A 25,872-nucleotide genomic window follows, 5' to 3' on the forward strand; every position below is an offset into this window, starting at 1 on the left:
GACTCGCTCAAGGAGAAATCTGAAACTCATTCTGATTCACACCAGTTACGAATTTGGTCTGTTTTAAGTGTTCATTGGAATGTGAACAGAACTCACAGTGGTTTGACTAGTGCACAGCCTGGCACTTGGAAACCCACACCCTCCTTCCAAATTTGAGGGGGTCAGGCAATGCCCTTGCAACCGTGTTACCTCTTCATGGCTGCAGCTGCATAAAGAAAAGAAAAAAGGATTGCCATGGTTCATGCTTCTGATTAAAAAAGGAAGTTTGAGAGTGAGGGTGAAGAGGAACCAACAATGTGCCCCTTCAGAGGTCTCCCAACCTCAGCTCATGAGGACATTTGGCAACTGAGAAGTGAAAAGAAATAGTTCAGATAACCTTTAGCTGCTTATTTCAGTGAGCGGTGGAAGGAGACAAGGGCTAAGAAATATTGTTAATAAAAATCAAAGAAAAGGGTCTTGTAAAATATGACTATCTAGAAGTATTGATATGACTATTGTACTATTTTCTTCTGCTTACAATGCAGTGTTTTACGTGTGTGAAGTCAGACTAAGAATTTTGGAACACTACTATAACTTGAAACTCTTTCTTAAGTAGTTATTCCATAAGTTAAAATGCAATGTTGTGATCTCTTGAAGGTCTCAGATGAGCCATGTCTCCAGCAGACACTGTGTCTATTACTTCACCTTTTGGAATTTTTCATCCAAGCATTAGATGCCCAACTGATTGCTCAGGTAAACAAAATCCCTTCTTATGAGTAATTTACTTCACGAAAACCAAGTTCTCCATGATTTGCTGAAATCTTAAATGAGTTATTTCATGGTCTGGCCGCCTTTTAACACATGAAAGTTTTTAGTTTTATTTCTTGCTTAATTACTTTCCTGGGTTTTAAACCAAGCATATGGCATTTTCGTTAACACTGCTTTTGAAAATCTCCAGTTACTCTGTAAGATATTGAGATATGTGGGTATACTGTGTGGAGCCTGCTCATTTCTTTCTAAACTGCACACTGCAGCTTTACCTTACCCCATTTTATTTGAGGTGCAGCACCTACTTTTAGTTTAAGTCCAGTTTTCTCAGTGTCTTTGGATTTAAAAATGAGACAGCACCATTTTAACCTGCAGTCTGTTGATGGAGCCTCACTGCAGTTTGTTTTCCACAGGTATTTGCACTGCAGTCTTCCCTTTTCCAGCTGGATCCCCCGGATCATGTTCGTCTAGCGATGGTGGATTTTCTGTCCTCCATGGGAAAGGTGTTTATACCACAAGAAGCACAGGTAAATGTAATTGTGGTGTTAGTGAAATCATCTTCAGTCTTTTGATGAAAAGATACACCTTTTATTTAAATATACACTTCATTAAATCCATATAGGAGTGCCAGGACATAATCATCTTGGAGACTTATTAGTGGTCTATGGCAGGTTTATTTTTCATGAAGACATGCTGAGTGCATGGAAGATGCTTGGTTTATTCACTGTTTTTGCTTCTCACCAGACTGACATTTAAACCTCTAGGAAGAAAGAACATGTCACCTCCCTCACAGTGATTTGGGTTTTTTTTGCCAGACAGGGCAGTAGCACTCTTGCATTTCCCAAACCTGTCCCTTGACCTTAGAGCCGTTCTTCAGTAATAAATCACGATGGTAAGACACACACAACTAACTCTTTGGAACTGAGGGGTGTTTGTTCCTCTTGCAGAGGCAGGTTGTGCCCCAGCTGTCATGTCTGTTTGCCTCTCTGCTGGCTGACCAGACCTGGCTGATCCACCAGCACGCGCTGGAGGCGTTCACACATTTTGCAGAGGTGAGCAGAGCACAACTCTGGGTGCACGTGTTTGGCTCTCGTAACTTTTACTGCACAAAAATTCTCCTGTCTTAAATATTTGCTGCTCTTCATTATGCAGTTTGGGTCTTAGTGTTACAGGTGCTATTGCACACCAAAAGTAATGAGAGCTAGTGCAGTTGGAAGTGATTTCAGGAGCTGAAGTGAAGGAAGATTAAGCACTGGGTGCTTAGGTTGGTTGCAAGAGGGCAGGGACTGTCATAGGAAGATTTTTTTGCTTTGTCCATTCCCTTGTTAACATCAATGTAATGATCAACTACTAACATTTCTGACAGGAAACAAGCCATGAAGATGTTGTTCCTCAGTGCCTTAATTCTGAAGAAGCTAAGAACAAAGTTGTTAATTTTCTAGCTAAGGTATGTAAGCTGCTAAACCACTTTACTGCTTTCTCAGTTGATACTGTACACCCATTATGAGCAGTAAACAGCCTGTGTCTGCACCTGCATCATCTGCATGGTGATTAAAAATAAGTTTAAAACAAGTTGTTGTCACTGGGATCTAGTCGAACTTTTCTACTTACTTTAATTAGCAGAATTAAGAACTGCCATTTCTATGCACAGTGCTCTTTCAGTACTTCCCAACTTTGGTTTAAATGCTTTGCTTTTTCCTCCTTAAACAAAAAACTTATTAAATTGCACACAGGGATTTCATCATTTGGTTGGTATGCTATCCTTCCCCATTTATCTTGGATGAGTTTCTGAAATCTAAATGAACACGTATGAAACATCTTAGTCCTTTTTGCATATTAGAAGAAATCCTCTTAAGAGTAGGTGGCTTTTGCTGCAGAACACAGACACTGTGGAAGGGGGTGGATGTTGGCCTGTAACCTAAGGCAGGGCTCTCTGATGAGCAGCTTTTGACAAGCACATAATTTTCAATAGAACTGATAACTGCCAGTAATGCTAAACCAGAGTTGTAGGTAACTTTAATCTCCTGATCAGAAAAGTGTGTGAGAAATACTCTCTTTGAGCTGCACCTTAAACTGTCTGTCTCCCTCCCTCCCTTTTGTTCTGGCATGTAAATCGAGCCTATGAAGGTTGGTAATGCTGCCTTGGTTTAGTTACCTCTCCTGTGGTTTTCTCCCTAGAGAAGGCAGGTAGAAGAGACAAGAGCAGCACGAGTAGAACGCACGAAGCAAGAAAGGATTACCTGGAGTGCACAAGTTTTGCAAGGGGACGGAGAACTGGAGTCAACAGGAGAGGTACATGTGCTCCTTTAAACTATCTGGGCCCTACTGTCGATTTCTGTCCGTTCTGGGAAGTCTCTGAAGAGGTTCAAGATGGCCTTGCTGCCCTCCACAGTCTAAAAAAAAAAAGGTCACGAGCACTCCTGGCCCTTAATAAGGCCTGAATGGTCTGTAGTGCCTGCCAGGCAGCAAGAACTCTCACAGGACAAGGGCATCTTGCAGCTCTGTTCTATCTAAGGGTTTTCTTGCACTTGGGTGAGGGCTGATCACTTACACAGAGCACTAAAATGATGTTTCATTTTTACTGAAATCTGCAGCCGCTGGCCAAAAGAGCCTGTCACCCCCCCTCTGAGGAGCAGTACAAGTCAGCAGTGGGCTCGATGGAGGGGGCAGTGGAGGCTGTGAAGCTGCTGCTACAGAAAGGGCCCCCCCCAGCGTGGCTGGCAGTGAAGCTGGAGGCCCTGCACGCAGCCATAGCCACCCTCAGGGACAGCACAAGGTAAGGGCTCCTCAGGGCTGAGACAAGGAGCCAGCTCAGCTCCCTGCAGGGAGGGAAGAGGTGCCTTTGTACCACGAGTGCTGGAGAAGAAAACACTGTCTGCACTGTACCTGTGCCAAAATGGACTGAGGGGTGAGATGTCGGCCCATGTTTCACAGTAAGTGGCTGGAAGGAGTTGATGTATTTTAATGGGCACTACTGTGGATCTGAGCTGTCAGTTTGTATACTGCCAATTTTGTATATTTGTTTGTATATTGTTTGTTTTTCTACTGTGTGGAGATAAACATTCCATGATATTGTATTCTGAATACTAAGAGGTTTGAGTCTGTTGTCAAAGTAACAGTTACTTTGTTCCTGTCACCTACAGGTGACCAGGTAGTAGGTGTTTTTATCTTAATTTTAAAATACACTCAAGAATAACAATTTATAAGGCTCTACACTGTTCTGTGAACATACCTCTGCTGCTGGTTCCACTCCAGGCTAGGGTCATCTCTTAAAAATAATCTTTATTGGTCACAGTTAAGAGCAGAAAGAACACGGTGCTTTAGCAGTTCATGGTCATTCATTGCACGGTTCCTGGCACCACTCGTGCCATCCACTGACAGAACTACATAAACAGAAATAAATAAGTTGAGTAAACTGTACATTCATCTTAAAATCATCTCTTAGCTAAAAAGTTAAAAGGAGCCATTTCTAAGGGCTTTACTTTTCAGGGAGGGGGAGTGGGGAGAAAAAAACCAAAGGAAAAAGGCACATTAACCAAGGAACTCAGTGTGACTTTCATTTATTGTCAGCAGTTTTTTCAGGGCAGGGATGAGCTCTGGAACAATCACTTACACCACTCTTGGCCTCCAGCAGCACGCCAGCCCCATCCCACCCTTCACCACCATCCCGCCGTTCCTCTCTCCGGGAGCAGTGGCACGTACCACAGCTGGGCATATTGCTTGAGTGCAGGCCTCACCCCTGCAGGTTTTGGCACAGACTGGGAAGGAGCATCCATGGCAGGAGCTCAGGTCCCCCGGGCTCTCGCTGGCTGTGCAGCAAGTGCCTGCCTTCTGGCAAAAGCAGCACTGGGGTACTTATCCGTGGTACTGGGGAAGCAGCGACTCCTCGCACGGGGTCCAACACACCACAAATCGCCTTTGTCTCCTTCCATCCCGTTACCAGGTTGTATCATCTTCCCAGTTCAACTCCTCTTCTTCACCCCAGCCCGTAGCTTCAGCCTAGAATCACATAAAGTCATCAAACATTAAGGCATGTGGACTGTACTTGTGTGCTTAGCACAGCCCCAGGAGCGAGGCAGGAGCCCGTGTGGCTTGGGATGGCAGATCATTCATCCACAATGCCAAAAATAAAGTGCCAGTAGTTGCAGTTTTTGGTCTTAAAGAACTTTAAGGCACAACAGGAAACTCCTTAAAGACAAAAACAAACTTAAGGGGGAGAGTCTTACACTTCCTCCCTAAAATTAATGCAAGAACTGTTTGTACCAAAACCACTTTCCATTAAAAAAGAATGCTATAAATTAGATTATTTCTTTCCCCCCAGGAAACAGCCATTTTCCTGCTGTATTCTAACACTGACACAGCACTGACTGCACTAGTGAGTGACTTTCCTCCCTGCCCCACAATATGTGGTTGAGATCGTGACAGTGCTTCTGTCACAGGACACTGTGCCATTTTCAAATGTTGTAAACAACTTCAGTTTACATCCCAGGCCGCTCTCCTCCTGCTCCCTGCTACCCTTGGGTACCTCTCTTGAGGCTGAATGAGCAAAACAACTTAAGTCAACACCTACTCCCTAACAAAGGGTACACAGTCAGGTGGGAGTGTTGCCTCCCCTGCTAGGAAACAGCAGCAGTCTCTGGAGTATCCAGGAAGTGGCTACAGGGATTTACCCGATTTCTTAAAAAAAAAAAAAAAAAAAAATTATAACCCCCTTGATTCTCTGAAATAGAGAAATGTTTCAGCTATTCTTCCATGAAAATACAGCACCCAGAAAACTTTACTCTGTAATCCAGAGGTTCTGCTTTTCTGGTTTTTAATTGACAATGCTTTTAGGTTTTCCTAGAAGAACCAAGAGCAACAGTAAGTCCTGAGCACCCTCTGTGCTTGAAAGGCCCTTCTGCTGGTGCTGGGACCATGCCTATTCAGCAGCAGGATCCAGCCTTGTTAAGACTCTCCCTAATGAAGTGTAGGATTCCTGCATCCAGGATACAGCAACACAGAGTAAAAGCTGGAGTTAAAACTCCTTAGTCAGTACTTCTGGTAGTGTACAAGTTGAGTCCATTCCCTCACTCTTACTTAACACAGCCCTCTTGCTGCTGTATGAATGGCCCACTGAATTCCCTGGTGCCTGCTAAGGCAGAGCTCAGCATCCTGTAGTCACAGGGAAGGACTCATCTGCAGGGCCTGTGCCCCTGATCCCTGCTCAGGTGTCCACCACCCCACTAAGGGGCTGGCTGGTGCTACAGCTCTGTGTGGGCTTTGGGATCCTCTCAAGGGTGCAGTCACTGACACCCCCTGCCTGGAGCCTCTTACCTCAATCCCATCAGCTGCTGCAAATTTGGATGAAAACAGCACGTTCTGGGAGGCACCCGAGGGAGTGGGATCAACTGCTTCTGTTCTGGCCTCAGGTAAAATCAGGAGAGCAGAAGAAGGTTTAATGTCTGGGATCATGTCAGCAAACCAGTCCAGCTCAGGGTCTTGCACGGGTTTCCTCTTCACTTTGATCGTGAACTCTTCTCCCAGGCCGTTCTCTGATGAAGGCTTCAACCTTTCCTGAGAGGTTGGTTTTGGCAGCACAGTTTGTTCCAGTTGGTCCTGGTGGTCCCACTTGTCATTGCTCCAGCTGTTCCCAGGGCAGGACTTTGTGGGGGGACTCAGTCTGAGGCTTTTGAATTCCTTGCTCAGTTGATGGGTACCTGGCAGAGGCCTCGGCCTTCCGACTGCATCATCTTGTGTCACAGTGAGGCAGTTCCCTGAGGGCAATTTAGGACTGGGGCTCCTGGGCTCAAAGTCATCCCAGGGCTTCTCATCTACATCATGATCAGCAAAATAAGGTCCCACACTGCCCTGCAGCTCTCGGGGCTGAATTTGAATGTTCACAGTTTTCTCAGTGTCTGTCTCCTCTGGCTCGCTCCAGTCTGGCCACTCCTCTGCTGGCTTTTCAGAGGTAGTCAAAGAGCTCCTGCTATTCAGTGTAGTCATGCTTCCAGGAATTCCATTCAGGGAGGGCTGAGTGCCTTGCTCACCTGTGGAAGACAAAGATGTTACATACTCATTTCAAGAGAGCAAGTGCAGAAACAGAGTTGTCCCTAAAGCTCCTTGACATCATGGGCAGCACCTGGCATGGGAACCAGCCAGTAAGTGGTTGGAAAGAAAGCTCTCAGATGAGAAAGCCCTGACATCTTCCTGCTTGTAAAGGAGGGAATTCACCTCCAAGCCTTGGGGCAATACACTGCCAGCTGATGAGCAACAGGTGACTGAGAAAAGGCCATGGAAGGAACTAGAGTTGGCTTTGACTGTCAGAATGAGCTGACCTGTAAATCCAGGGTATCTGCTGTGAGGAGGTGAAAGCACATCACAGAACCCGCCCTAGGGAAACACAAACTCAAGGCCACACAGCCAGTTTGTGTGTCTCTGCTTCCCAGACAGCTATTCCCTAGGATGTCAAGAGTCACACTCTCCTTCCATCACTGTTGCCTTCTGTGGTTCACTGAATCTTTCAGATCAGTACATGGAGAAAACTAACATTTTTCAAGCAACACTTAATTTGTGGAACACCTGATTTCCAAGAAGGAAGCACTAGGACTAGGTTTTACCTGTCTTTAAAGCCAGGGGATTGTCTTGTCGCCCAGAAAGCTTCTTGACAGGTACATTTCCAGAGATGGGGAACAAGCTGGAATTGCTCTTCAAGGGCCGGGAGGTTTGATTTCTCTGATTGCTCACAACGTGACTGGGGGAATCTGCCAGGAGAAAAGAAAAGGAAGGACACAAGTCCACAAGGTGTGTTGTCAGTCTTAGATGAAACTGCCCCCAGCACTGGAATGTTCTTATTTACACTGAAGCCTGGCACAGCAATCCGACAGCTGCACCTCCTGATCCATGGATAACACAATACTCCTCTGTTCCTGCTGCCTACAACTCTTGCCAGTACAAAGTTATGGCAACTGTACATGGTCAGTCTTTGCTGAGATGTTCTTTCAAAAAATACACAATGAACAAAGTGATTATGATCAGAGCAGATGCTTTAAAAATGCTGTCTGCCAGCTGGCTGGATCCAAAATCCCAACTGCTGCACTCCATGGCATCACAAATCCCCCGGTACCTGCCTCTTACAAAAGCACTGCACTCAGTCACGACAACTCCAAGCACAAACAAACTCATGACTCTACACAAACCCTCCTCCCTGCCTGGGCACAGGCACAGCAGCTCCCAGGAATGAGAATCTCTACCCTGAAGGCTGCCCTCCTGTCACACCTGAGGTGAGGGGGGGTGGTGGGCAGTCAAGGCCACGCTCTGGAGCTGCCCAAGGCACGTGTTTGAGGGACAGCTTGGCAAGCATCCAGCTGCAGTTCATTCTGGGGAGCTGCAGGCTCTGCTCAGCAGGGGTGCTGAGTCACCTGGGCCCTGTGGGGCCCCGTTGCCACCACCTCAGAGTGGCACAGCTCAGGCCAGCACTGCACCTACTCCCCCAGGGCTCACCTGTGTTCCCAGCTGTGCCTGCCTAGGCTGGGCATTACCAGTGCCACCAGAGACACGAGGCCATGGCACTAGAAAGGACTGCAAGGAACAAACAGAACCCCCCCTCCCCACAGTGCCCTTGATAAAGGGCACATCCTTTGAGGGGCTTAAGCACACAGCTCGTTAAGCCTCGTGTTCAGCTTCTAGTGCTGCTTTTTGCAGGTTATCACTCACTGTTGAGGACAAAGGTGGGGTTTTTGTTGTTCATCAATAGTTAAATCTAATTTTAAATATATTCTGAAAAATAAACCTGGTTTCCACGTGCAATCCAAAGGGGTTTGTTTACTACAGTCTACTAAAATGATGTAAAGAAACTAATGCAATGAGCCATCCACAGATTTTAATAAAGGGTGGTAGCTGTCAGTACACACACAAACAGGAAGCAAACATTTATACTTAAATTGATCTGTCATGCATTTCATTTGGTCTCTGTATGTCTAAAGTAGCACAAGTGCTGATTCTTCCCTCCAGTTACAAACATCCTTATGTTTCAATATCCAGAAAAGCTTTCCCTTAGTACACTTGGTTCCAAGTTATCTAGCAGGTGCAGGGGCTACTGTCTTCACTTGGATTAGCTGAAAAGCCTCCAGAGAGCTGATAAAATAGGGAAGTTCGTATTCCTTTTCCAATCTATGAATAGAAATTGGGGGAAGAAGGTGAGATTTACTATTTTTAAAAACAGGAAGGACAAAGGGAATATTAAAACAACTGTCTGTATAAGTCCTTTAGAAGGGCTCTACAGTTTTTCCACCAAAGACAAACACACACTCAAACACTGTATCTCCTTTACTTACAGGGATTCTTAAGAGGAGATTTAAATTTTCCCCCATATATTTCCTATATTTAAAATACTTTTATGTAACCCTTCTTCTGATATCAATTCTGTATCTACAAATAGCACCTAACTTAAAACTGAATTTTGGCTGCAAATTAGCTTTTTCTGCAATTAACCTGTCACCAGCAATGGATTCATCATCCAAGAAATTCTGCCTACGCTGCTTGGACAGAATGGGCAAGAATCCCAAGGACACTCTGACCATGTCTTTTACCTTCTGGGGAGAGATCAGCAGTTTTCATGAAACTTGGCGCAGAGCTTTTGAAAATCTTGGTTCTTTCTCCACCTACAACCACTTCAGGGCCGAGCAGGGACACGAGCACTGCCAGGCTGTGCAGCGTTATCGCCACGATGGAGTCGCTGGTGTCTCGAAGGCCCAGCAACACCTGCAGCAACAACACAGTGATGTCACCAACAACAGGAATTCTGCTTTTTCACCGCCTTCCCCTTTAAATGTTACACATTCAAGGTAGCACACTTAATTTCTGACCCCCCTCCACAGCTCTCAGGAGATGGATGTAGCATAAAATCAGCCTTCAACTTCATGCCACAAGCTAAAGAGGGTGGCTGATCCCAGTGCCTGGATGGGGCTGGACCAGATGATTTTTAAGGTGCCTTCCAACCCAAACCATTCTGTGATTCTATGAAACCCCATACTCTAGGATATACCACCTATCAGCTTGCTGTTCCTAACCTGTGGCAGTATGATGTTTTTCAACTCCTCCCGGGAGAACAGCTCAGCGTAGGCGTGGATGTGGGACAGCAGCACCATCCGGACGTGCTCCTCGTGAACCTCAAACAGCTTCAGCAGCACAGGGATCACGTGTGCCTGGAACAAGGCTGGTGACAGGAGGCAGCTGGTCTGGCTCTCTCCAGTTTGCTCTAGGGAAGAAAGGTGGAGATGGGGAAAGGCTGCTTCAACAAGGAGAGACAGCTCATCCAAAAGCTCCTGACTGAGAAACCATCACAGGTGAGGGTGACAGTGTCGCTCCACTGCCAGGTCTGAGGCTGTGTCAGCTGCCAACACAGCTTACTTGTGTCAGAGATGGGAGGGAGGGGAGGAAACAGTGCCACTGTCCATTGCTCCATGGCCCTGACTCCAAACATGGAAGGTCAAACAGTCTTGAGAGAACTTTTGCTTGACTGAAACATCAGTAGCTATTTAAATAACTTTTAAGCAACTTTAAGAGAGGGCAGGCAAAGAGCAGGAACAGAGATAGCTGGGGACAAGACACAGTGAACACCTCTCACAGGGGAAAGGAGAGGAGACTGAGTGCCCTTAGAGGTGAACGAGTGCAGGGACAGAAGGAAAAAGGGCAGGCAGGGGAAAAGTGAGAAGAGGGATATGCAGTGAGACCCTGGGGTGGCAGGGTGGGGTGACACATAAACCTGGGAGAGAGCCCAGGCCTTTCCTAATTCTTCTCCCAGCATCAGCAGAACAGTGGCAAGTACTGCAAACAAGGAAGCACAGATAACTGTCCTTTCCAGTTCTGTATGTTACAGGATTTGGTCTGGTTAAAGAAACACCACTGTTCCCTTGATTCAATGAAACAACCACTCTGAATCCATTCCAAACTTGTCAGTAATAATTGTGACGACAAAGTATTTAAAGGTCACCTTTCTTTGGGCCCAGCAGATGAGGAAGAAAACTCTTGACAGCTACAGGTTCTGCAAACACGAGCTGATTGAGTAGAAGAGGCACCAGCCGTGATGCTATCAGCTCCTCTGACAAGCCAGCCACCCTGTCCAGCAGGAATCTGCATTCCAGGAGACAGCAATTAGTATCAAGGCAGCTTTCCATGCATTTATGCCTGATTCCCTTAATATCACTTTCCCCTTTTTGTGTCTGACTCATCTCCTAGAGACAGTGACCCAGGGCAGCCTCTCCCTGTGCCTGTGCTCTGACCTACACGGACAAGGCTCTGCTCCCGCCTGGGGCTTCAGGCAAAGATAACACAGACCAGGAGCCAGAGCCACATCCTGTCAAACCCCACACCCGGATCACAGGCTGGCACAAGCACATCCAACTGGCACAGGAAGCTGCTGGGGCATCAAACTGCCTCAGAGCTGGCATCTCCCATGAAGAGCTACAGCCAAAACTGCAGCAGGGAGCCTTCCTCTCACCCCACACCCTGGTGCACCACAAGAAGTTTCCTACTGCTTTGGGAAAGGCTGTTCTTCCCACCACCCAAGGGAAGTTTCCCTTGCACAAAGGAATCCCATTTTGAAAACACTTCCATCTGATGCATTTTAGAGGTGGCCAGAAGAGTGTGGAATGGGTTTATTTATTTATGCCACAGAATTTAATTCTATGCAACTGCTCCTGCTTGTAGGATTTTTGTTTTTAAAATATCATGAACAGTTACTGCTTTTCTCTAGGCCTGGAGGAGATGAAGGTGCACATGCTGTGAAGGCCTCTCTGCTGATAAAGTGGCAGCACTGCCCTAACTTGAAGCCAAGTGTTCATTCCCTCCCTCAGCAAACACTGCTGACACAGAGATAGTGGGAACCCTTCTGAATGCTCCTGCTGAGATCCCCTTTCTCCTCTTACTTCCTCCACTCAAGCCTCAAACTAGGGAAAAACAAGTGCTGGTGGCCACAGAAGTATAAAACAGGCAGGAAGATAGCTCTGTAACAACACCAGGGCTCTTTTACATGGAAAAAGAAGGAAAAACCCAGCTTCTCCCCCTTTCAGGCCCAGGTAATGCCATCATAACACAGAAGGTTCCCTTATAGAAAACTTCTTGGGGAACAGCTGGATTTCCTGCAAGATGCTCCACGACTGCAGCCAAGACACCCACTACAGCTTCAGCCAGGCAGGGCTGGCACCACAGGATTAATTCATCCAGCAAGTCTTATTGCAGACTCTCTCACTGGCAGGCACATTGCCCAGCAGGTACTCCTCCCAAACACCAAACCACTCACAAAGAACTGGGAAAGGAGGAGGCGAAGAGCTTCCTCTTTGATGCAATTGTTACTTTGCCTGGAGTACCCAAAATGGTACAGAGCAAACAATGTTCTGCCAAAGCAACCAAAATCTGCCAGCTGAGGAGGTACCTCTGGGCACAAGCCCTCCCAGGTCCTCCCCAGTCCATTTGGCAGAAGTATGTCTGAAATAAGAAGCTTCCAGATTACACTTCGTTCACTTACTTGAAAAACTCAGTTTTTTCCTCCTCAGACTTTAGTGTTAAGGTCTTCAGAAAATTCACAACTTCCAGAAAATCATTCCTAAACACAAAGACATAGGTTGGCAAGTGATGCTCAAACCATCCACAATGAAGTGACTGCAAATCCCCACCATTCATTCAGCAGAGGGAACTACACAGAGGGAACTACACAGAGGGATGCAAGTCTTGATCTGGTGGATCAAAAATGCCAGCGTGGAGGTGAGACCTGAAAGCTGCTGCTCAGCACCTCACTGGGAAGGCTGGTAACAATTTCTTAATTTAAGGAGTCTCTTTGTCAAAGATCCCTGTAAGAGACAGGGATTAAATCTGCACTTCCACACCTTCACCAAAATAACACTCTGCAAGACAGAAATAGGCAGTGTCAAGACCAAGAAAGGCCTCATACTCCTGTCCTTACCTGAAGAACTCGTGAGACAATAAGCTGGACAGTGGTGGACGACACTTTGGGTCTGGGTTTAGCAGTGTGCAGCGCAAGGTTTGCTGGAAGCTGGAGAGAATATCTCCTGAAACTGAAATCCAGAGCACCTACAGTTAGATTTCTCTCTCAGTGCTGAACTACATATATTTAGGAGTCCTCCACCCTCCCCAAAACTTATTTTTCACACTAATTTATAGCAAAATTGCAAAGGGACCATGTCCAAATGTAGGAAAAAGGGAACACAGGAGAAGCCAAGGCCTGCATTGAGCCCAGCAAACACAAAGAACAGCACTGGCCACTGAAGCCATGGCACTGCTGCCAGCTGCCACAGAAGGTGAATGGCTCGACACACACAAGGAATAAGCCACAGAGGCCTGTCCACAGCAAAATGAACAGGTGTCATTCCTCACCCTGGTCATTGAGGACAGTCAGGAGATTTTCAACTGTTGTTCCAAAGGCATAGGCATCCCTCGCGTGCCCGCAGCTGCTGGGCAGGATTTTGAAATCTGCAGACTGAAAATAAAACCAAAAAAATCAGCAAAGCAGGAACTTAATGAAGTACTTGGTAATTTCCAAGAGTGTCTATTCCCACCCCCTGCCATATACAGCCTCCAGTTCTTTTTATAGCACCAAAGCATACCCTGTAAGTAGAATATTATGCTAAAAAAAACTGCACTGGGGAATTTATAACCCAAAGGAGCAACTACATCACAATGGAACAACTCCTCAATGGATGCTGGCAGGCAACAGCTTTCAGCATTTCTATGGAAACAGGTGATAATTAGAGAGTGAAAGAGTGTTCCTTCAGCATAAGCAACTCCAAGGATTCTCAATGGGTAGGAAGTGACTAATGGGTGGAAAAAAGGCTGTTAGAAGAGCTCCACAGGCATGGGACTGCAGTGATCTGGGCAATCTCAGCAACTACTCTGTCATTTTTGCATGGCTTTGGTGACTTCGAAGCATTAAAGCTGCAACACAAAGTGTTGGAAAAATATTATTCCCTCTGCCTAACACCATTCCCAAACCAGGGATGGGACAGAAGAGGGGAAAAGGAAATGTCAGATATTATCCAAGAGTCACTTCCATGCCATTTAGGCATAAGGAAATAAAACACATGAATGCAAATATATATCCTGAACATCACACTTTTTTATTTGTTGCCAGCAGGACCTTCCTGGAGCAGGTGCTGTTACTCTGTTACTCACCATCTCCTCGCAGGGGATGCACGACTGGTCTCGTACGGACCTGACCTGACAGAGGAACTGGAAGGAGAAGAAGAGGGACATGAGCTGCCTCCCTCACTCACCTGTGCCAAGCAGCAGAGCAGGAGTGTCCCCACGGGCCAGGGGTGGAAGGAGCTCTGCCCCTGCCCCTTCCACTGGCACCCAGGGCAGGCTGTGCTTGGCCCTGCCCGAGGGGAGATTCCCATGGAGCAGGTGGGAAGCACCAAGCTGACAGGAAGCAGCTTCAGGGCCTCACAGCCAACTCGTTGTGAAGGGTTTGTAGATCCTCTGGTAGAAAAGGCAATGTGCATCTGTGACACAGTGCCAGGCTGCAGCAGGGATCTGCACAGCAGGCAGCAGGAATAAACCAGGAATTGTTCTGCTAATATGCAGATAAGATGCCAGCAGCAAAAGCTAAGGAGGCATTTAAATTATTTTCCTTATTGATTAATTTCAACCTGGATCTTCCAGCTTCACACTAAAGCTTTTATTTTTTTTTAATTTGTTTTTCAGTAAGTCCAGAGGAGCAGAGATTTCTCACTCTTCAGCCAGCAGTGTCCCTTAGAAAAGTATCTATTTTTGGTTAATGGGGAATTAATTTGTGTAGATATTGTAGTTTATAGTTATGGTGTCCTTAGAGGAAAGATTCAGGACAGAGCTGGAAGTGAACCAACACACTTAATAGTAAATCCAGCTAAGTGGAAGGACTTGGGCCTTCGTGTTCATAGATGGCCAGTTTCCAGAGGCCAGGAATCCTCTCCTGGGCATCCGAGGGTGCACTTGGCTTGGCTCTTACCTCTGGGGTGGCTTCACTGAAGTTACAAACTGTTTCCATTCCTCCCAGCTTCCAGTGCCCATCCTCACTCACAAACACGGATGATAAACAGACATTGTTATGTGTTAGGTTTCCCTAGAACACAGGAAAAAAAAGAATAACAGACTCGGGATAGATGGAGATGTAAAATCTTAACCAGTGCTAAGTAGGTGCTGTGAAGGGCTGAGGGAAAGCTGCCAAAAAGCACAGTTCCAAAAGTCCTCTGGGATTTGGTAGGTGACTAGCAGGTGCCAGGCAGGAGGACCAGGGTTTCAGAGCAGACAAAGACCTGATTGTCACAGCCCCTGCAACAAAACTGTAAATCCAGGGAAGTTCTCCAACTGTGAACACAAAGCCCCAGAGCTACAGTCTGAGCTGGGATTTAACTGCAGTCCTGGACAAACACACAGTGCTCAATGAGGAGAGCAGTGACACCAATCTCTGACACAGACTGACAGCTGTAAACAAATGCCAAGGCTGAGCAATCTCATCTCCCTAAAGCAAGCAGCACTGCAAGCAGATTCATGAACTGAGAACCACTTGCTTCCTTACTTCCAAACCCCACAGCACTTTCAACTACCCTTCCTCCCACAAAGCAGCCAATGATTTTAGCAGTTTCAGCCTAAAAGAACTGTGGGGCACGTGCCTGCTTTTTGGGAGGAATCAGAAATGACTCGCCCAGACAAGCCCAGGTGCTCTCCTGTCCCATTTCATCTGTCTCCCTCCAAAGCCTGCTGGCTGCTGCCAGGGGTACCTACCCTGTCATGGAGGAAGATGAGTGCCAGCAGCACATCGTAGATCCCTGCGCAGATTTCGGCAGAAGAAAGTGTCTCCAGGACCAGCTCCAGAGGCTTCACCCGCTCTGTAACCAGGTGGATCCCATTTGCTTCCACGGTACAAGAGAGGAAGCGCAGAAGGCAAGGATGGCGCAAGGTTTTCAGGTGCTTCCAGAAACAAAGGCATCTGTTAGATCTCACCCGGGGCAGCTCCTCTGGCTGCAGAGCTCAGTCCTGTACCCTTAGCCGTGTTTTCTCAGTGAATTTAGACAGCCCATCCCTGCTCCTCCCCAGGCACCCAGTGCACTCACTCACTGCAGAACTTGTTATAATACATTGAAACAGAGTCATAGAAAGGCTTGGGTTGGAAGGGACCTTAATAAAGATCATCTCATTCCACTCCCTTGCCATGGGCAGGGACACTTTCCACTAGACCAGGTTGCTCCAAGCTCTGTCCAACCCTGCCTTGAACACTTCCAGGGATGGGGAAGCCACAGCTTCTCTGGGCAACCTGTGCCAGGGCCTCACCACCCTCTCAGGAAGGAATTTCTTCCCGGTATCTAATCTAACCCTGCCCTCTGTCAGTTTAAAGCCATTCCCTTGTCCTGTCAATACAGGCTCTTGTAAATAGTTTCTCTTCATCTTTCTTGTCAGTTCCCTTCAGTTACTGGAAGGAAAAAGTCTTACACAGAATAAAAGAAAGTCTCAGTCATAATAAAAATGGTATTTTGGGTGGATCCACCCAAGAAAGACCCTCTGACTTCCATCTGCAGGAAGAGACCAGCCCTCTGCCAAGGCAGGCAGGTACTGCTGCGTGGCCATTCCTTCCCACGCTGCTGACATCGCACAGCACACGATGAGCTCTGCAGCTGCCAACCCCTCCTGCCCCCCTGCACTGCCACGGTCAGCTCCCACCTCTTCTCCTGCCCTCCCGCCCCAAGGTCTGACCCCTGCACACCAATTCCCACCCTCCCAACAAAAGGGAGGGACAGCTGTGACAAGTCTGTCCCAGGCAGGCTCCAGTACCTTGGCAGCTTTATTAACCTTATCCTCGTTCTCCCGCTTGTACACGAACACGGAGGCGCGTTTGCCATCCTGCAGCACGGCCGGGCAGACGGTGTGTCCCGTGGGCAGCGTGAACGGCGGCTCCTCCAGAGTGTAGCTCTTCAGAGCGCTGTTCTCCGAGCCCATCCCTTGCACAGGTTCCCTCCTGACCACCAACAGGCCTTTGGGGGAAGGAGGACCTTTTTCAGACAGATTCAGTTCCGGCGGGCGCTGTCCAGTTCACCTTCAGAGCATCTTCTGCAAAACATGAAACAGCCATGAAGGACCTCCTCCTCCTTCAGCTTAAAGGCAAGAATAAAATCACCAATGTTTATTTTGAAAAGGAAACCAAATGTCCACAGAAGGGTTCAGATGAGCAGGAGAGCAGCTCTCAGCTCTGGGGCTTGGACTGTGCTGGCACCTGTGCCAGCATCACCACCAGCTCTGACACACAATGCAGCATCCACAACTGATTCCTGACCTGGCTGCCAAGCTGAGAACCCACCAAAAGCAGGATCCACAACACTCACAGTCACAGACACCTACTGCAGGTGCTTAATTCAGATTAAGCACAGTCAGCAGTTAGGAACTGTGACTGCCACCACCTCGGGGCACAAGGAGCCCCTGGCCTTCTTAAAAACACCATTCTTCAATTCTCCAAGCCAGGGGGGATTCCAGAGAAGGAGGAAGGATTTCAGGAGGTTACCTATAGCCAGGTAACCTCCTCCAGCAGCACACTTTTCCCCCTGATTACCTTCTCTCCATCTGACAAATATTCCATCTGCCTGCCAACCCTTCCTTCCTCCCACAGCCTGTCAGGAAGAGGCTGACACAGATTTTTGTGCTGTTTCCTTGCATACAAAACCGGTAAAACAAACACGCTGATTGCAGAGGCTCTTTTGCAAAACACTGACCAAGCACATGCTCCGTCATCAGGCTTGTGATCACGGGCCACAGGCGAGACCCTGGAGCACACAGGAGTCAGCAAACCTTCATCGGGAATCAGGAGAGAGCAGCACCTGAGCTTTCAGGAAAAGTGGAGGGAAAACTGACCACTCCCAAGCATTTTGTCAGGGGTGGATCTGCACCTTTTCAGCACTAATTCCTTTAACACAATTTTTGTGAACTCCTTGGCACAAAAATATTCCTGCTGCCCCTGGACAGAAGGGTTTCCTCTCCGGTCAGAACCTGGAAGCCCTGCCCTGGCTCCCCCTGGTTAACCCTCCTCACCTGTGTGCATCACCACCAGCTGCTGCTCCTGGGCACAGTCCAGGGCATTTCTCTGCATTCTCTGCTCTTCCCAGCTGTGCCTCATTTGCTTGTTCTAGTTCAATGATTTCTCAGATTTCACCCAAGACACCTGAAAGTCCTTAAGTATCTGGTCTGACCTGGTGCCTCACGTTCTTCCAAATATATATGAACATATTTGACTTCAGAGACACCCGCAGAATGTGGGTTCTGTTCAGGAACAGAATCACAGAATGGTTTGGATTGGAAGGGACTTTGAAGATCATCTCGTTCCAACCACCCCTGCCATGGGCAGGGACACCTTCCACCAGTCCAGGTTGCTCCAAGCCCCATCCAACCTGGCCTTGGACACTTCCAGGGATGGGGCAGCCACAGCTTCTCTGGGCAACCTGTGCCAGGGCCTCACCACCATCACAGGGAAGAATTTCTTTCATATATCCAACCTAGATTTCCCCTCTTTCAATTTGTACCCATTTCCCCTTGTCCTGTCACTACAGTTTCTGACAAAGAGTCCCTCTCTGGCTTCCCTGTAGCTGCCTCAGACACTGGAAGGTGCTGTGAGGTCTCCACACAACCTTCTCTTCTCCAGGCTGAACAGCCCCAGCTTTCTCAGCCTGTCTCCATAGGGGAGGTGCTCCAGTCCCCTTATCAACTTCATGGCCCTTCTCTGGACTTGCTCAAACAGTTCCATATTCCTTCTTTACAATGAATATCATAACATCAGAGTTATTTCATAACTGATCTCCCTGAGTGCTGCTCTGTGACAGACAGCTCCAAACACACATCCCCCTCTCCAGACAACCTCCTCTCACGAGGAGCCCAGCTATTCTCAGGATCAAACACCGAGCACCTTCACACAGCCAAGTGACAACAGCAGCCCAGTGAACCACAACCCATGCTTTCCAGCTTTTCTTTTTAGCTACTGAAACTCCAGCAGGCAAAAGCATCTGCAAAGATCTATACCCAGGTGTGGCTAAAACTGGACTCTTTAATGCTGAAGTAAAACATCACTCACACAACCACACTGTGCAAGGACCCACATTTGCTGTATGAGTTAAGAGCACTGCCCACATTATAACCCTTTCACATCTTGTCTTCTATAAATTGTAAACAGGAGCATTAGATGTAGCACACAGCACACCCTGGAATGGAGATGAGCCCAGCAGGGAAAGCCAGAGGGACTGGGAGTTAAGGACAATGTGGGTTTCCTGCCATAAAGAAGTGGAATTGCAATTTACCTTATTCCTGGGTTGCTGACACCTGGGCACGGTATTCACCCGAAACACACGCGAGCCCTGGCACTCCAAAGCTCAGAGGGAGGCAGTTCCTGGTTTTCCACACGCCTTTTCCGCCACCTCCCAGGCTAGCAGAGCCTCCTGGAAGTGCTCTCGGAGGTGCTGGGGGCTTTGCTCCCAAAGGCAGGGGTTTCCCAAAGTGACACCTGCCAGTGTCCACCCGGACCCCGTACACGCAGGGCACGAACACCGGCAGGTGGGCGCTCAGCAGCCCGCGGGGAGGAATCCCGGCTTTACTGCGCCTCCCGAAGGACGCCTCTACCGTGGAACCGGGAAGAGCACGCGTTTGACACCCGGGCTGCCCGGGAACACGGGGTACCGCCGGCTGCGGGAACAGCCCGGCCAGCGCCGCCACCGCGGGATGTGCTCCCTGCCCAGCGCCGCGACCTTCAGCCCCGCCGCCCGCCCCGCCCGCGGCTCACACAGCGCGCTCCGGCCGGGCCCGGCGCGGCCCTGCCCACCCCACCCACCGCCCCCTGGCCGGCCAGACCCACGGCAGCCCCCGCCATGCCCCGCTCCCCGCACCTGCCGGGGCCGGCCCGCGGTGCCGGTGCCGCTGGGCCCGCGGCCGCCGCTCCGCCCGCCCGTCCGCTCCGTCCCGGCAGCGCCGCCCCGCGCGCGCCCCCTCACGGCCGGAGGGCGAAGCGCCGTCACCCCGCGCGGGGGCGCGGCCCGCGAAGCGGCGGCGGCCATTTTGGGTGAGGGCGAAGCTGCCCCGGGGCGCCTTCGGAATCATGGAGTCACAGAATCGTGGAGCCGCCAGGGTTGGAACAGACCTTTAGGATCGTCCAGTCCAGCCGTTCACCTGGCACTGCCACTGGAGCCCCTAAACCACATCGCCCAGCGCTAGATCCAGACACCTCTTAAACAGCTCCAGGGATGGTGACTCCACCACCCCTTGGGCTGCCCATTCCAATGTCTGGCCACCGAACAGTGAAAAAACTTTTTCTAGTATCTAATATGAATCTCATCTTAAGGCCATTTCATCTTGTTCTCTCACTGCAGGCCTGGTAGAAGAACCCGGCCCCCACCTCCCTCCACCCTCCTGCCAGGGAACTGTAGAGAGCACTGAGGTCCCCCTTGAGCCTCCTCAAGACTGAACACCCCCAGCTCCCTCAGACATTCCTTACCAGACGTATTTTCTAGAACTTTCAGGACACGCTGCAGCACCGCGATGTCCTTTTCAAAGGACAGTTCTAAATGTCCTTGTCGCCCCCGTGCCCTGCCGGCTCTGCCCGCAGCCCCAGTCCCTCCCGTCCGCCGGGCCGTGTCCTGGGCTCATTTCCTACCAAGCTCCAAGTGGCTGCCACAGGGCACCCAGTGCCACCCTCCCTTCCAGCCCAAGGACCAGGGCCGGCAGGGTGGGAGCGAGGCAGGTGGTCTGTCTGACACGGTCGGCAGTGCACCTCCTGTGCGAGGAGATCCATTTAATGCCATTAAAACTAATTGCTCTCCGCGCTGCAGCGTAAAGTGACTCCGGGGAGAGATTTCACGTGAGTGTTTTGGACAGCAGAGTGAAGGTTGAAAGGAATGACTCCAGAGTGGTGGGAGGTCTGGGCTTTTCACACGCTATTTTCGTATCGCCGGTGTTATTCCAGTTTCCTGCAGCGCCAGGACGTGAGGATGTGGTTTGCTCAGTCACTCTGAACCAGCAGCACAGCCCATACGCGTGGCCTCGTCTAGACGCAGATTTAATGGCCAGGGCAGCGTGTTTAACACAGGTGGTCTGGGCTGTGGGAACACCTCGGCTTTCTTTAGTAACTCAACTCCACGGGTTTAACCTGCACTAAGTTTTGTGCTGTCAAATCCAGCATGAACTTTCTAGACTGTATTCTTTAGCAGTACACTTTCCCCACTCCCCATTTCTAGTGAAGGCTTCCTGTCCATGGACAGCTTGGATGATCCCAGAGACGTGGGGCTGCTGCCCAGTGGCTCATCTATGCTGGAGTCGCTTCAGCAACAACAAAGCCACAGGACCTGCACAGGAAAAGGGATTCCCTCAGATCCACACCCAAACTGCACTCAGTTGAGCCTCACCATCTGTTCAGATGAGCAAGGAGAATGGATTTCTCCTACGCCTGTGCATGGGGAGGGCTATAAGCTGGCATGTCAAGGTTAACATGGGGACACTTCTCTGGAGTCCAGGAGGAGTCCACTTCTCTGGCACAGGCATATGCTGGCAGATGGATGATCTGGGTCTTTTTTAATAAAGCAGGAAGATGATGGGAGGAGGGTGGTGCAGGAAAGTAAAATGGGTCACATGTAGTATGATGTACACTATGTCACATGTTAAGGGGTAATATAATGTACACAAGAACAGAAACTACATAAAATTCAGGTACACCACCTCCCTCTTTAAAGGCAGGGAAGATCCAGTCTTTGGCCCAAATGGGACAGTCATGCCAAAAGACCCTGGCCCCGAAGTGAAAAATAAGGGAAACTCTGGACATTCCTCACCACAGTTTACTCAAGGTCTAAGTGAGGATATCCTCTCTGTGTGTGTTTGTGGCAGGGCAAAGGCAGAAGGTCAGAAGATCTGAACAACTTAAAGATAAAAAATTCTTAATAAGCAACATCTGATTTCTGCTCCCAGCACTTGGCTCTAGCCTCAGGCTATGGTGTGATTCATGTGGCTGTCAGGAAGAAAAGGCAAACTTTGGCTGCTCTGCATCATTTATGGTGTATTTCCTTTGCTGGACAGCCTCTGTGGAGAAGCATTCCTTGCCTTTACCTGCTTTTCCCATGCGAGTCTTTTGTTCCACATAGACTGAAGGCACCGAGGTGTGTGTCCTATTTAGGGCCCTGTTACAGCAGGTGATGCACAAACACCCCAGCTGGGCTTTGTCCACAAACTTCTATTGCCTTTCCTAAAAACAACCAATGGTGGGCTCCTCCAGAGAACCACCCAGGAGCTGAGGAACCCCCCTACCCTTGTCTTTCAGGGACAGAGGGAACCAGCAGGATTACAGAGCTTGTAGCAAGTACCTCATTAGGTTTGTAACTGGTTATTTAAGTTGATTGGACAAGAAAAGATTGGCATAGTGGAGAGACAGCCAGCCAGTGACTGTAGGAGAGGACAGGGCAAAAAGCACATCTATGGAATAGAGCCTTTAAGGTCTAAAGGGACATCTGGGGACCATTGTCATAGAATCCCAGAATGGTTTGGGTTGGAAGGGACCTTAAAGATCATCGTGTTCTAAACCCCCAGCCATGGGCAAAGACTGCTTTCACTAGAGTTGGTTGCTCAGAGCTCCATCCAGCCTGGCCTTGGACACTTCCAGGGACAGGACATCCACAGCTCCAGTCTGTCCAGCAGACTCTGGTGCAGTCGCTCTCTGTGCTGTAGAAATCTTCTCCAGCTCTTCCTCTTCCAGGTCATGTGGCCTTTGTGAAAGGCAGGGGAAAACAAGGCTGCAGTGGTGCTCCCAGCTGATACCTTTTCCAATGATGTCCTATTCCCACCTAGTCGTGTTAGTTCCAACTACAGCACAGTAGCTTATTGCTGCTAATATTTCTCAAGTACTCAACTGCTTAATAAACAGAAGTGGGTTTCTCTTTTTAGGGGGCAGGGACCCCAACATACTTTTTCCAGCTCCAGAAAAAGTCTGTATTTTTATTCAAGTGGGTGTCCAGACCGACTGGTTGCAAATGTCACCTTGTGCCTGTGAAGCACGTGCAGGGCAGCGCTGTCGCCCCACCATCTGTGCAGCTCCAGCACCTCTCCTAGTGCCTCAGAGCTCTCTCAGGAGAAAACCTCAAAACCTTAAGCTTGAGGAAAAACTGAGCACATCACAACAACTTCGGGGGCTGACAGCTGCCACGTGAGTTGCACCAGTAAGTCAGCTTCACTGTTTTCCTTGTTTTTTGAGCATGGTCACAGCAGGAATGGAGGCTGTCGCTGTTCTCAGCCTCCTGGCATGACAAGAGGACATCTGAGCTTACCAGTGCCCTTATTACAGGAACTCCACTAAAGAACCTGCCAGAGGGGCCTGAAATCTCTTGTATCTAAACAGAGCTTGTCCTGCTTATTCCAGAAGTAGATACATCTTGTTCCTGTTTCATTTAATCCAGAATGGATTAAACTAAACAGAATCATGGCAGTCTGATTTCAGAATGAAATGCACATGTTAAACTGTCAGCAGACAGCTCCACACCCCCTGGATATTTAAAAGACCTTGAATCAGGTCCTTCATGAGCTCTCAGGGATGAGGATATTTGTTTACTTTTGCTTTCCCCACCCTGTTGCCCTGGTAAGCTCCTAAATACTCGTGTAGTACAAGTAATAACTGAGCACACGATCCGAGGCGGCTGCTTTGAGCCCGTTGCTCACGGAAACGAGCCCGTACATCTGCACAAAGCCTCTGTAATCGCTACCAGACCTGTGAGCTTCTCAGCCCATGCTTGTTTCATTGTGCTATTAACTTTACAGCCTAATTATATCTAAAACACTTGCCTAACCAAACTCATTAATTAATTAGCAGCAGGCTGGGAAAGAGGATACTCCTGGGATGGTTCAGGATTGCTCCTGTAGGGAAAGAAAAGAAGAGCCTTACAAAGTCAGAGAGAGAAACCAGGAAAAAGAGGAAAGGACAAAAGTTGTAGAAGTTGCTAAAAGAAAGCAGATCCCTCCTCGCCCCATTTTATACAGGATACAGTACCCAGGGACTGAATCCATAAATACATATAATTAAACAGGTCAGACTCTCCAGGCTCCCTCCAACACCCACAGGAAATGTGATATAGATTGAACAGTCTGTGTGCTCCTATCTTTTTTTCTCCCTTTCTGGCTCAGGAACTGTAATTAAAGGGGAAAATCAGCCTCCCTCCTGCCTTAGAGTGCAGTGGCACAGCTGTTTTTCATCTTGGCTAGCAGGCTCTGTCCTCAGGCTACTAAGTGCTGAGTAATTTTTACCAAGCTCTGCTTGCAGATAAATGATGTTCTTCTCTTAGCTGCTGCCAGGCAAAGCTACAAATACTTGATCTTTTATTCTTTTCTCATAAACTCCTAACACTGAATACTAAAAATGCTGCCAGAGATTTTTCCACTGCCATTTATTCTCAGCATGGTCACAACTGTAATACAATTACAGACACCCACCCATTTGCTGGAGCTCCACTGCAGCTCCTCGTTAACCTGAAGCTTCCAATTAAAGGCTCCTTCAGTTTCATTGATAGTTTGCATATACTCCAAGGACCCACTTCATTTTGTTTTTCCCCCAAAACACATTCCATGAGAAGGGCAACTGCTTTAAATAACTTCACACTAATTTTCTGGAAAAGCCTGAGGAGCGAGTGCCAGTCTCAGAAGAAAAGCCCGAGTCTGAGTGTGCAGTTTGGGGAATTTCTCTCACAGCTATAACCATAAAAGTATCTGAAAGCTTTTGAGTAAACGTAGCACAACCGCTGGCCAAATCCAGTGTGGCCTCAGAACAAAGGAAAGCATCTAGAAAGGTACAGCACTGGAAACCCATTAGTTTAATTCCAGTTTTCTGCCATGTTTCTAGTGAGATCTTAATGCGTTCTAAGAAACTGCATAAAAATTAGTTTAAAATGGTATAGAAAATAATTTTAAAAATACTAGTTAGTCTTGGCAATGCTTTTCTTCCACCTACCTCAAGTGAGTGAAGCAATAAACAAGAAGCCAGCACAGGGAGGAGGCTGAAAACTGGTAAGAAATACCATGGCTAATTTTAGCCTTGTTTCCAGTCATGAAGCATGAAACACAGGGAGTAACGGTGCTTACAAAAGTACCTGCACACTTTTTAAAGGTAAAGCAAGGTTTCAAAACAATCTTGATTTCCAAGGTATTTTTGAAGTATAAGACTAATAGTCTGTCAGCTTCCTAAACAAGCTCATGCCTTTGAAGATCACCTTCCCAGCACAGACCCCAGGCTGATGGGATTATGGCAACATGTTTAGCAGGATCAGCCCCCAGTGCAAGCCAGCTTTCCATATAAGCCATAAATGAGGGAGAAAAGAGCGGAGGAACAATTCTGCAAATCAAAAGCCATTAATGAAAGAAAAAAAGATGAGGTAGAGGTAGCTTTTCTTTTAAAAAGTGAAAATTTGAACTGCCTTGATGGCTGCGGCAGAGAGGGCATTTCCCTCACTTTGTGTCTGTTAGCTGGGGGTGCACAGCTAAAGAACAGCTTCAGCCTAAACTCTGTTCGCACTCTGTTGCGTATTTCAAAACCTGGCTTTAAGCAATCCCTGCCCTGTGAGCCCAACGTGCAGGTGTCTTGACCTGTCTGTGCTGCTCAGTGATCCGTGCTTAGATCCAGCCTAAGCCCCGTCAACGAGCGGGACAGGATGGATTTGTATTTCCGGATGGGGAAGCTGGGAGAAAGGCTCTGCATCTGGATTCTGAACCAAGGTACAGTGTTTTTCTCTTGCTGGCCCTCAGGGTGTGGCTGTCTTCTCTCAGCCCACAGAGCTCTGCTTAAACGCTATGGTAAATGTATTCTGTTGTAGTGTAGTTTCTAATTTTAAGTGTTCTCAAGCACTTAAACCAGATTGTAAATATCTGAAGCTCCAGGGAGTGAATCTGTGCCATCTTTCCATCATTAAAGTGTTCAGACCCAGGGCTGGACTTCGGTCCAAACTATGTGTCGGGGCAGTGCCAGGAGATGCTGGGGCTTAACAGTGTTCCTGTGACTGAAGTGTGAGAGGGGAAACAGTCCATGTTAAACACACTGCACATGGAGCACTCGTCTTAAATGTCTTGTAAAACACATGAAACATTGGTTAGAAACATATTCACCACTGC

At 48.3% G+C, this 25,872-nt stretch overlaps 2 protein-coding genes across 3 annotated transcripts in view; one reads left to right on the forward strand and one right to left on the reverse strand.

Annotated features, from left to right (window-relative positions):
- The window catches only part of FIRRM (FIGNL1 interacting regulator of recombination and mitosis), a 17,381-nt gene extending 13,428 nt beyond the window's left edge, over nt 1–3,953 (forward strand). The window contains exons 19-24 of the mRNA XM_064664292.1: nt 637–732; nt 1,161–1,274; nt 1,695–1,799; nt 2,114–2,194; nt 2,926–3,039; nt 3,342–3,953. Of these exons, the coding sequence (XP_064520362.1) occupies nt 637–732; nt 1,161–1,274; nt 1,695–1,799; nt 2,114–2,194; nt 2,926–3,039; nt 3,342–3,527 (696 nt within the window). The 3' untranslated portion in view covers nt 3,528–3,953. The remainder of the gene's footprint in view (nt 1–636; nt 733–1,160; nt 1,275–1,694; nt 1,800–2,113; nt 2,195–2,925; nt 3,040–3,341) is intronic.
- A 338-nt stretch (nt 3,954–4,291) lies between these two features.
- Nucleotides 4,292–19,734, reverse strand: SCYL3 (SCY1 like pseudokinase 3). Of its 2 annotated transcripts, none has more exons than XM_064664293.1 (14): nt 19,632–19,734; nt 16,546–16,821; nt 15,502–15,687; nt 14,726–14,839; nt 13,912–13,968; nt 13,117–13,219; nt 12,686–12,797; nt 12,251–12,328; nt 10,718–10,857; nt 9,795–9,982; nt 9,315–9,486; nt 7,344–7,487; nt 6,061–6,773; nt 4,292–4,746 (listed from the first exon to the last, which is right to left on the reverse strand). In XM_064664293.1, the coding sequence occupies exons 2-14, from the start codon at nt 16,708–16,710 to the stop codon at nt 4,684–4,686; spliced, it is 2,235 nt and encodes a 744-aa protein (XP_064520363.1). In that variant the 5' UTR covers nt 16,711–16,821; nt 19,632–19,734; the 3' UTR covers nt 4,292–4,683. The 2 variants fall into 2 exon arrangements, with proteins under 2 accessions (XP_064520363.1, XP_064520364.1); XM_064664294.1 differs by lacking the exon at nt 19,632–19,734 and adding an exon at nt 19,050–19,463.
- Between the last annotated feature and the right edge of the window lie 6,138 nt (nt 19,735–25,872).

Source organism: Pseudopipra pipra, chromosome 9 (assembly GCF_036250125.1).
Source record: "Pseudopipra pipra isolate bDixPip1 chromosome 9, bDixPip1.hap1, whole genome shotgun sequence".
NCBI lineage: Eukaryota > Metazoa > Chordata > Aves > Passeriformes > Pipridae > Pseudopipra > Pseudopipra pipra.